Source organism: Drosophila innubila (genome assembly GCF_004354385.1).
Source record: "Drosophila innubila isolate TH190305 chromosome 2R unlocalized genomic scaffold, UK_Dinn_1.0 1_C_2R, whole genome shotgun sequence".
In the NCBI taxonomy this organism is placed as follows: Eukaryota; Metazoa; Arthropoda; class Insecta; order Diptera; family Drosophilidae; genus Drosophila; species Drosophila innubila.
Genome location: NW_022995374.1, coordinates 24,189,684 through 24,201,765, shown reverse-complemented (window position 1 = coordinate 24,201,765; position 12,082 = coordinate 24,189,684). Strand labels below are relative to the sequence as shown.

The 12,082-nt window shown below is 35.1% G+C and overlaps 3 protein-coding genes across 3 annotated transcripts; all 3 read right to left on the bottom strand.

Moving 5' to 3' along the window:
- Positions 1-637: 637 nt before the first annotated feature.
- LOC117783793 (nose resistant to fluoxetine protein 6) lies at positions 638-3,734 on the bottom strand. The gene is made up of 9 exons (XM_034621337.1): positions 3,450-3,734; positions 3,232-3,397; positions 1,890-2,584; positions 1,754-1,833; positions 1,589-1,702; positions 1,155-1,501; positions 943-1,085; positions 771-885; positions 638-714 (listed from the first exon to the last, which is right to left on the bottom strand). Exons 1-9 carry the CDS (start codon positions 3,732-3,734, stop codon positions 638-640), a joined length of 2,022 nt encoding a protein of 673 aa, XP_034477228.1.
- Positions 3,735-4,589: 855 nt separating this feature from the next.
- On the bottom strand, positions 4,590-5,746 carry LOC117784674. The gene is made up of 3 exons (XM_034622476.1): positions 5,185-5,746; positions 4,952-5,119; positions 4,590-4,893 (listed from the first exon to the last, which is right to left on the bottom strand). The coding sequence occupies exons 1-3, from the start codon at positions 5,726-5,728 to the stop codon at positions 4,649-4,651; spliced, it is 957 nt and encodes a 318-aa protein (XP_034478367.1). The 5' UTR covers positions 5,729-5,746; the 3' UTR covers positions 4,590-4,648.
- Positions 5,747-7,924: 2,178 nt separating this feature from the next.
- LOC117783729 (venom carboxylesterase-6) lies at positions 7,925-11,141 on the bottom strand. Its single transcript, XM_034621272.1, has 7 exons — positions 10,763-11,141; positions 10,232-10,465; positions 10,024-10,167; positions 9,807-9,960; positions 8,631-9,370; positions 8,271-8,569; positions 7,925-8,200 (listed from the first exon to the last, which is right to left on the bottom strand). Exons 2-7 carry the CDS (start codon positions 10,445-10,447, stop codon positions 8,008-8,010), a joined length of 1,746 nt encoding a protein of 581 aa, XP_034477163.1. The 5' UTR covers positions 10,448-10,465; positions 10,763-11,141; the 3' UTR covers positions 7,925-8,007.
- Between the last annotated feature and the right edge of the window lie 941 nt (positions 11,142-12,082).

Sequence of the window (12,082 nt, the reverse complement as noted above, 5' to 3'; positions counted from 1 at the left end):
AATCAGTGTGCAAAAAGGGTCGATCTTGAAATTCTTCAGGATTTGCTTAAAACAAATAAAAATCAAATCTAAATCAGTTTCAGGAATCCCAACATTGCATTTTGAAATTTGCATTATTAAATTTACATTTTCCGGTGTGGCCGCTTGCGACTAATAGGCTTAAAATATAACGTCGCGACGTTACTCATCACTAACCATTTGCTCCTCACTTAACATCAGCAAACGCTCGCAGTATAAGTTTTTTAAGTTTTTAATTAGTAATAATTTGCATCGCAATTTCAGCTATTTTTCGGATGGTTTCCGGCCAGAAACAATTTTTTGTCGTCTAAAAAGTTGGCAAAAGTGATATCGAGCGAGCCACACAAATACCGGAGCTCAAACTATTGGTATTACTTGGTATATTTAAAATGCTGGTCACTCTGGAGACTCAAATCTGGAAACGCGCGCATTTAAATTTTTTTTTATGTTTTTAGATAGAAATTAGATAATATAAAATCAATTTATTATGAATGTAGGGAATAACAAATATTCCAAAAAAATTTTAAAATATTCACCAAGGATACACCCTTGAATGCCCTTAAATAAAAAATTACTTATGTCAAATAAATAATATTATAATGATTAGCTTAATTATCAACTAGATGGGTTTACCCAACGTGTTGTTGAGTTCAATTTGACATACTGCTGGATTGTTCAAGTCCGGTTTCTTGTGAACTGCAATCGATAAAAATGAGTTTTACAATTAAATATTCGATATAATGTAAACGCACTTATGTCATGTTGGGTCAGTAACTTTAACAACTCTACCAAAGGATATTCAAATAATAGCGCCATGAAGAAGGCAACGATTTGTGTGAGCACAAAAACCAACAGCACATTTCCAAACTAATAACAAAATAGTTAAAAATAAGGAACGACAGAAACTAAATTTCAACAACTTGCCAAAAATAAACTGTTGATATATACCGGATCTCGAAAATAACCAGCTACCAATCGCAATATGAAGACATGCCATAAAAATGCTTGGAAAGAAATGCGAGACAAAGGCCGAAAAATGGGTAGACAGCAAAATTCATAGGCAATCCCTGCAAAATGAAAATATGATATAAATATGAAAGTTTAGTATTTTAAGCTGACATACGATCATTACTTACAGCCCACTTTAAAGCACATACAGCACACAAATCCGGCACAAATCAATATCCATAGATTCTTGTACAGTCCCGCATAGATGGCCAACCAAATGGACGGCTTCTCAAAGTCGTGTTTTATAAATATGAAGCCCGAGAGAAGCACCAAAATGGCAGCTGGAATCAATAACCACATGCCCAATTCCAAGCTCCATTTGCCCCTGTAACTTTCGGCTTTTGTCGAGGAACGCACTTTCAGATAGAGATGACCACAAAGAAAGCCCGTAAAATATCCACCCAAATTGGTATAGAATGGCGGATAGATCTGATAGAATGTCTCTGAGTTGCGAAAGTACAAATAGCGATATGTTCTATAAAATAGCATATACAGAAATATTCATGTAAGCTGATCAGTTTATACGGCAGCTTAAGTCAAGGTAATTGGCAACATAACTTACTCAGGCCTAATGTGATAAACGGCATCTAGTTTAAGATAATACGTTAATAAAGCTGGAACCGTAAATGTTAATAGAAATAGCACATAATAGATAAATCTAGTGAGTCCTGGATACCTATAAGGAACTATTAGCAAAGATTATTTTTATATCTTTTGTAGTCCTTACTTTTTGGTTATTATGATGATTATTAAAAAGAGTTCAAAGAGTTGCATATCGGCAGCCATATACCAAGTTTGTTGTGCGCACTGAAAAGTAGGAAAACATTTATAGACTATAGCTTAAGTTTTTTCACAATACCAACACTCTCTTTCAGCAAATAGTTGTTGATGAAGAAGACATTCTTCCACCAGTTGTTGCGACAGAAGACACGCTCTGCTTCAGTTAAATGTCTCCAGAAGGGTCCATCTCCCAGTCGGGTTAGGATCGTGCCATTGAACAATATGAGCATTATTAATGAGGGTAATAGGCGAAAATATCTGCTGATGAAAGCACGAAAATAGACTCTAATGCAGTTCAAGATACTCGTTTCTTTGTTAATCCATTGCCGTTCCGAAAAGTTCACGTATAGCAGAAAGGAGCTCATGACGAAAAAGATTTGGATGAAGGCGTTACCATTCTGAAATATCGATGTTTCGGGTCTGTAAAGAAACTGCTCGTAGAACTCGGGATTCTGTATCTGGACAGTCATAAAAACCATCAGCGTGTGTCCCAGAATTACAACAAAGATGCCCATCACACGAAAGGCATCAAAGAAGCGCAGATCTCGGGACATTTCACTTTGTGATGGCATTACGATTCGATAATAATTGCGACACAGCGAAAATGTCGCTAGAAATTGTTGAGCACGCGTCTTTAATCGCTGTTGGTAGAAGACATTGCCTTGAACTTTGGAGGGATCGGTTTGCTTCAACTTCAGGCGATAATCATAGTAGGTGGACATGATGGTGAGCAGGATGATTAAGGAAAGCATCACATACACAGTCACATCCAGTGCATCTAAAGGGTAAGAAAATTATGGTATTTACCACAAAGTGTGAGCTTAGTCGATATAGTTAAGTCCATTAGTCTATCTATCTTTTGGCTGCAAGCACTACATATGTAAGACAGAACTGGTAGGATCAGATTACTATATCTTTTAGTGTCACAGGACCAATCGGTTTCAAATCAATCTCTTGCATACAAAAACTTGCTTGTTTCTTGAGATATCTCAACCAATCTCACATATTGCGTGCTTGTCATAGTCGTTTATATCTTAAATAACTTTGGTTTAAATCGGTTCTCTACATCATATAGCTGCCACGTTAACGATAAGTTGAATATCAACTTTTAGTATAAAAAACTGTTGAATTTTCTGATATTATCTATCAAAACCTGTATTATTTTCTGATATATCTTAATGCAACTTATGTGTTTGGCATTCTTTTTTATATCCTGATCTGCTTTACCCAAAATTAATCTGCTGGTAATGGTAGGCTGAAAATCTACGTTATGTACGAACATTTGTGCTGTTTCTTGATAAATTTCTACCAATGAGTGGTCAAAAGTTAAATTTTTGCATTAAAAACTTTAGTTTTTCAGAATATAACTTTAAAGATGTCTATGGTTGTCTGTAAGGGTATCAAATCAATGTTTTATTTGCTTACCATGCTCCAGTTGCTCATCTGCCCATTTACAGTACTCGATGCTGCTGCGAAGTCGAAGTTGAAATTTGCGTTCAAAGTTTCGATTAAGGCAACTGTTGATCAAATGATCGTAGTGAATGCGTTCATCTGATGGCCTATTATGTACTTTGGCATAGTAAGTGCTCAGCTAGAGGCACTGGGATCAGTTTTAAGTTAGAAAACCTTTTCCAAATTCTTACCTCAGTGTCCATCACTTTGCCCTCGTACAGCTGCTGTATTTGAAATTTGCTGAGAGTTTGAATTGCTTTCTTGCACTGCTCTAGGCATACTCCAATAAATAGATGATCGTGCCGAAAACAATGCTTGTCGTCCTGGGATATATTCTCAATTTGCTGCCAGAGAGTGGAGCTAGCATTGGGCACAATTTCAGCATAGACCATGCAGTAGGTGCTGTGAGCTAAAAGCCAGCTTGGAGGCTTCTGCAGGCACAGATCATAGTCATCTAATTGGTACATGGCTGGCATTTGCTTGTAGATCGTTACTGCATGTGCAGGATTAATTAAAACTAAGAAAAATGGCAGTTTTCTAGCCCCAACTTACAGTTAAATTGCGTATACGTAACGTTTGCTCTACACTCCTTAAATTTTGAGAGCATAACTAAACTTGTAAGCGTCAACAGTTGCTTCCAATGCATCTTGACTTGCGTTTTAAGATAAACTGATCAAAAGTCACAGATTTTTGTCATTTTTACACATTATTAAATTGTACAATTGCATGCTTACATGCATCGCATCAATGATTTAGTAAATGCACTTTGATAAGGTCATGACAAATCAATCGAATTTATAAATATGTATATACAATACGTTATATAATAGAAAACTCAACTCCATTACAGTTATATACAGTTGAAACTTAGATAACCGAAATTTAACGTAACGAAACACAACATTTATAACATTTAAATTTAACAGCAGTCGCGCTCGTCTTAACATTAGCATAACAGAGTGGCATTAATTTTAACATAAAAGTATTTTAGTATTAAGATTCAATTTTGATATTTTATTTGTGCTCACTAGAATTAGTTTAATCGATAGTCTTGATTCTTTGGTGTATCGCGTGTTACTTTCAAACATTCGATAACCATTCATAATATCGATATTTCAGAGTTAATCGGCGGTATTTTTTGTCAGTACTTTGCTAATTGTTTTTCAAATAAATATATTTTTTAATTTTCTTACATTTGCTACAACTCTAAATCGGTCTACCAGCTTTGTTTTAATTGTGATATGTAATCTTACTATAGTTATTCAAACCAAAATTGTTTAATAATGTAGAAAAATGTTTAATAAAGCAAAAAGAGTTGCTTATAATGTGGCTATAAAGATCGGAGTGCAATAATTAATATTAAATACTAGAATTGATATATATGTGTGTTCTAATCAATATCAATTTCATCAACTCGTCCACGCACTCGATTTTTTTTATTCTTTTGCTTCTTGGTGGGCGGTGGAAGAAAGCTTTCCAGAAAGTCGATGGTTGTTAAAATAGTCTCAGAGCTGACATTGCCTATATAATTCTTGTCAAAGTAGATAACCGGATCATTAGTGACCTTATCGCAGTTGCAGTTTTGAACTTGTTTCTGAGAATCCAGAGTTTCCACAAACGAATTGGTGCTTTTATCTGCCGTCGTATAAAAAAATTAATACAAAGAAATGTTCAGGTTTTGGGGCGAGCTTACCATAATTCGGTCTATAACATTCGTTGACCTCAAACCACTTGGTGCAGAATTGCTGAATATAGCTATCATTCTGCTTAAAAAAACTTTTCGCGGCGCTATTAACACGCGATTTCATAAAACCCGGCATATAGGGCCACCTTCCCTTGGCGGCAAAATAACAAATGATATCTATGAGGTGATAAAAAATGTTGAGAAAAGATTATAAATGTTCTAGAATGTTGCAACACACTTACAGGGCACCTGAAATATATTCAGAAATGCACGTTGATGTTCCAGACTGGAGATTAAGTGAATGCCACTGGATCGCCTGTTATTGGTTAGATTCCTGGCTAGCAGACCAACTGGCCGCTGAGACATCTGTCTAAAGGGTATCTCCTCAACGCGAACACTCTGTAAATACGCCTCACTCAACGTTAACAGAAATCCCAAGACAAACATTGGAATTATCCATAATATTAATTTGCTCGCCAAATCCATGATGGTCAACTTAATGCCTTGCCCGACAAAACGCGACTGTCCAGCTAAAGTCTCCCGCAGGATAATGCCAGGACTCAGAGTTATTGATTTTAATTGTACTCCATGTTGACACAAATCGACGACACGGATACTCATTGGCTGTGCATGTGCTAACCCAATTTGTCTGGCAAATAAGCCATTATAAAGTGCAACGAACTCTACTCCAAATACCCAACAAATATCATCACAAATGACACGTACGCGTGCCCTGCTGAATGCAATTATAAACTCAAGTATTATGTGATCTACTCGGATCGACATCCAGCTGTTGGCGCCCGTAATAAAGCTGTATAAATATGCATATTATCTAATAGATAATAATATTGTAACAAAAATCTATTATAATGGAAATACAAAGAACTAGAAATACTAGTATATTTCAGTTACCTAACACTTAAACTTAATGCCATATTAAAATCTATTAGAACGGAAATACAAGTAACAATAAAACTAATATCTTAATACAAATCTCAATAATTACAATAACCTATACTTATTAAAAACTTTAAAATAAGCTAAAAAAAATAAAAATTACTACAAATTCCAGCATATATGAATAGTAACAACATTTCGATTACCCTATACTTAGACTGTAGTGGTATAATTAAACTAATTATACGGAAAAACAAACAACAATTAATTAAAAGTTAATTTAGAAACGGTAAAGTTAACTTACAATAATTATACCATATTGTAATCTACAAAACAAATTAAAATACCAATAATATTTACTAGCAAATATGAATAGTAAGCACAGTTTGAATTCCCTACAACTAAACTTTAGTGGATAATTGCATGCTAAAGTACATTTAAATGGAAATAAACTATGTTAGCACTAAGTTAACAAGAAAATACGAATATCAGCTATTGGCATATATAAATAGTAACGACATTACGAATACTCTAAAGCTTAGAGTATAATCTTAAGAAAACTGAGACGCCGTTTTGAGAAATTCGAATTGCAAGAGTCAAGGAATAAAACAGAGTCAAAGCTGCCATAGGATGTAAATAAAATAAAAAGATATACACCGTCAAGTTGTTATAAATGTGTTCTAAGTTCGTGCAGAATGAAAAATATACTTATGAGTCAAACTGAAAAAAAAAAAATAAATAAAAATTTCAATAGCCCGGATATTTAAAATTCAAGCATTAATTTTTTGTTTTGTTTTTGTCAGTGTAAGGTTATTTGAACTTTGACTTGACATTCTGTTGTTATTTTGTTTCACTTCCTCTTTCGCTTTCTATTAATGCTAGATATCTGGCATACATTACGTATACTTGATTTCAGTTACATATTAAGTGTACGGACCATTTAGCAGCTTATAAACCCGCGCCCCCTGAAACGCCCACTTGAAATAATTTAGATGACGAATATAATAAAAATTAAAGCGCGTGCAGGCGCCTTAGCTAAACTTGTTGTTGCAATTCTACATTAAGACTGAGCTAAAAGAAAGCCTCAGCTGTTGAGATCAGGTATCAAATATCTGAATATACATCGATGTATGTGTATGCTAATGAATGTTAAATAAGCAGAATACGATTAATACATATATGACGATTGAAAGGGAAAAAACGGAATCAAAATATGTACAAATATCAATACAATATGCAACTGTAGACAATGATATGAATATGTTTTATTGCAGTTCCCAAGGTGTTCACGTGTCGACTTTTTGTTGTAGTTGTAGTTGTTGTTGCAGTTATTATCAAACTGGCACAGTTAAAATAACACACGCGCGGCTAATTGAAATTGTTATGGAAATGAAACCTGGAAATAAGTCTAGAATAAAGATCCGATAACTGCAGTTACAAGTTTGTTATTGAATAATATTTTTCTTAACTAAATATTATCATATTCATGGGTACATGACATTTATAACTTTAGCTTTTTTTTATATTTTATTTGCATTTTTTTTAAACCTGTACCAGCTATTTACTAAAGTTTTGCAGAAGTATGCATGTTACAGGCGGAAAGTATATACAATGATAGAAAAAATTTTCTAACATTAAGATTTTGGTCTAAAAACTAAAAATTTTATTCTACAAAATGTGTCAAAAACAAAAAATTCTTGAAGATAGAAAACACATCTTGGTTTTAAGAACATTTCAAATAAGACCAAGTTCTTGTTATAAGAATAAATGTTCTTAAAATCTAAGTCAAGAAATAAAAAAAATGTTTTTTATAATTGTGACGTATTTATAATATTCTAACAATTTAAGATTATTATTTTTGTATTAAGAAATTCGAATTTTTAAATTAATATTCTTAGCATTAGTAATATTAAGACCATATTGGTCTTATGGTCTTATTTTAAGAATAATAAATTTAAGATGAATGTTCTTGTTTTCTTCAGCCAAATCCATTCGACCGTCCGTCCGATCCATATATTAGAGACTACAATTGTTATATATAACAAATGTTATAGTTGTTTTAAGTTGGAGTCTAAAATTCGTAGATACAATTAATGTGTATTTATTGGCGTTCTTAATAATTTTTATTAAAATTAATTATATACATCTTTAGCATTTATCTTTACAGCTTAGTAACGATTTGGTTCATTCAATAATTTACTCCAAAATCTGGCATTTTTTGTTCGGAAGTCTTGCGAGACATTCACCTCAAAGTCGGAATCTTCCCCATTCTCCAGCACCTGATAATCGCAAATGCCATTGGGTCGTGACTTTAGCAGCGATTCCGAACAGGGCGCTATCGACTCGGAATTAATGGGTTTACTTCAAAGAAATGGGCAAATTTCATAATTAATCTACAAATCTATAACAATTACTCCATCAATTGACTTACCCATACTTGGCAAAGTGCACAAAGTAACCCACAAACGATGCAACAACTCGGGCTTCTGTCGAGTTGCGATCAAAGTCGGGAAAGAGCATGGGACTACGGAAAAGATAGATCAAATCATCGCAGTGTACGACACCATATTTCTGGGTAACATTTGAGTTCGTGTAGATGGAGGCATAACTGTAGGGACCGAGGTAATTGAAGCTGTACAAGTACAGTGGATGCCCGCTAGTATCATCACTGTGCACATAATCCCATATGGCATTATAGAGCGGTTGCTTGAAGCCACGATCCGTAATGAGCTGATGATATTATAGAAATATTTGAATATTTCTCAAAGAGTTAATTATATTGTAAGCTTACATCGAGAAATCCCTGTACTGTGGACGCATTCAATTCGTGCTGGTTCCGAAAGTATTCATCGAGGATCAGTTGCATAGACTCGGCAAGTTTCTCTTGACTGAAATCTAAGGGGAACTCCATCAGCTCCTGGAGCAGCTCATCGAAGCGTGAATTGAAATCCTGACGCAACGTTGCATTCTCCATAATATTGACAACACGCACAGCACCCTCCTGAGGTACGGTTCCCAACAACCAGGGCACCTTTTGATAGTTGCCCTCGGCCATCAACTGCTTGGGATGCACACTTAGGAACGATTCTGGACCACATGGCTCGACGACAGGACGATAGTTGGTCATGTGGTCGACATCCCAGAACTTCAAGCCATCTCCCGCATTCAACAGGGTGTTCACATCGACAGCACGCAGAGCACGAGCTAATTTGAGAGTGCTCATCTTGTGGGCATCCTTCACCTGACAGAGTTGCGCCGTTTGACGTGCCTGCTCCAGCGGATTTTCAACCATTGCGAAGGGCACGTTGGCTGTGCCGCTCATGCTAATCACACGCTCGAAGAGACCCTGCGATCTAGGACTCAGCATATGCATATGTGTCGAAATACCGCCTACACTCTGTCCAAAAATGGTTACCCGACGTGGATCTCCGCCGAACGCTTTGATATTACGCTGCACCCAACGCAGGGCCAGCTGTTGATCCTTGAGTCCGAAGTTGCCGGGTATTGACGTGTCCTGTGTGGACAGAAAGCCTGCGAAGGGATTCAGATTAATACCAAATTAGGTGAAAAAAATTTAAAAAAATACTAGATAATCAAAACAATAATTAATTGGAGTTCATAACTATGGAGTAGTTTTATTATTATTTTTTTGAATTTTTCTTTATTTTATTTCATTGTTCTAATTATTTTGGAGGATTTTAGATAAGTTGTACCACAATATTTTGTTGCTTTTTATAATGTTTTCTTGATTTCGCCATTTACTAATTTCGGGTTTATTTTTTTTAATTTTGGGTTCTTAACTGCGAGGATCTTGGATTTGTGTTCCTAATCAGTTTTCCCGCATTTGTTGTATTTAATTTCTAATTTAAGTTTTCTTTCTAAATTTGAATTTTCAGTTTTGTGTTTCCAAATTGTTGGCCAACTTATGTTAGTATTATTTACCAGTTTTGTTGCTTAGTTAACTTACCCAAGGCACCCAGTCTATAAGCCATTGATACCAATATCACCTCGCCCGTGTCCATAAAATACTCCGGTCCAGTTATCAATGGACCCGCAGAGCCGCTAAAGAAACCGCCGCCATGAATATAGACCATGACTGGCAGGGATTGTGCTGGACGGCGCTGTAACATAAGTTGCTAAATGATCAGATGGTGTTCAAGGGTTCAACAGTGGGATAAACTTACCTCCGGTCTGTAGACATTGAGGTAGAGACAATCCTCTTCGCCGTAGATAAGCGGTGTTGGTAGTAGATAGTTCTTTTGTATGCAGTCCGGTTTGGCCATGCTGGCATTATAGATACCCTGCAGTTTGGGCATGACTTTGGGATTCTAAAGGGGAAAATTTTAATGAATTTCTGACTGGTCTTAAATAATTCAAATCTGTTGAGCTCACATTGAAGCGCAGCTCTCCGACAGGTGGCAGGGCATAGGGTATGCCCAGAAAGGCCTCGAATTGTTTTATCTGATAGCCGGGCATGTGGATGCCCTTCAGGCAGCCCAAGTTGCTTCCACAGACAATCAGGGTCTTGTCACTTAAGGCCAGGGCCGTGGCCGAGAGCAGAGTAAACAGTGTTAGCGGCAGAAGTAAAGCATTCCCCGGATGAATCATGACTGATGGCTTTTGTCTCTACAGAAAGAAATCAAAGTCAATAATAGCCCCATTAATTATGCATAACTCATTCATCTATCCACTATATTCATTCAAAAAATGCTTCTTTTACCGATGATGTCAACGACGTTTTATATTTATTTGAAACCTTAGCAAATATTCCCACGACAAGCGATCAAATCGAAGCTCCGGTATCGTTTAGATTTGCCAGGGCATTTTATTATCAATTTATTTATTCAGCGTAATGAATTATATATTTTTTTAAATTTCTTTCTTTCTATAAAATTAAACCTATTTAAATATTGTACTACTTACCTGGTTCTCCTTTTTAATCTGTTACTCGACACGCTTAAATAGTTAACCACGACTAACTAACTTGACTAAGATGACTACGCGACAGCGTACAAAATGTATCTGACGGGTTTGTAACCAAAGCGTTCAGTTTTATTCAATAAAGAAAAAATATTTCTATAAATAAATAAGAAGAAAACTTTGTTGCTGTTGTTGTTGTCACGCTTTTAGCAACGGTTGATCGCTTGAAAATATATAGATCCAGAGTTATTGTGCTCAGTTATTTGTAATCAAATTAAAATTTATTCAAACGGTTCACACGGCGTATAATCGATCTGATGTGTTCTGATCGGTTCTATTTTTGCCTAGCTAACGATTTCGTTTCCGAGACGATTCGATCAAGACTACACAACTATCTGCCGTTTGACTCGACTTATATCCTGTTCTCCAACAAACAAATACAACTACACTCACATGAATATATCTACGAGTACTTATATTACGTTTGTATTTATTCACATACCTCTTCTTCTTTTCCCAGGCTATGTTTGTGTTTGTTCGCCTGTGTTTCTTTTGTGATTCGCTTTCGGTGCAGAGATAAGAACTGTCTGGTTAACGGCAGAGCGGATTCCCGGGCAGGGCTCTTCACTTATATACATTTCATTATAGTAACTTAAATAAAGTCCGCCTTCGCATTGGGAACGTACACCAAAGCTCAGGGAAATATTGTCATATTTGAAATTCGTAACACTTAGAGTTATAGGAAAAATGAAGAAAACAAAAAAGCTGAGCATTTTCATAACTAATAATAATAATCCATCGAACTATAGGTTTTATATGGGTTTTCAAGATATTGGTAAAAACGAGAAATATGAAAACAGACTATTAATAAAAGTCCCAAAATACAGATATAAGATAAACATATTTATTTAAAAAAAAAAAAATGTAGGTGATAACTGTGTAAGTTCTACGTCCTCAGTTCCGTAAAAGTTCTACAACATATTTATTATTAAATAAAGAAGATTCTTCCAGTGAAATGTAGTCACAAAAGAGATTCTAAAGCGGTCCCTATGAATCTATTAATTATATTGTATTATTAGGTAGAAAGTTTTCAAAATAACCATAAGTTTTTCACAAAAAATTCCAAAAGAAACACTTCAGAAAAGATTGTTTCTATTTGAAGCAACACCATTGACATTTTAAAAAAGAAATGCAGTACAATTATAATATATTTATTAATGAAAAATGCACGCCCTTGAATTTTTAAGTGCCATATAAATATTATCATTATTATTATAAGTGCTATAAAATAAATTACAAGAGTTATCTTTCATTTATAAATCA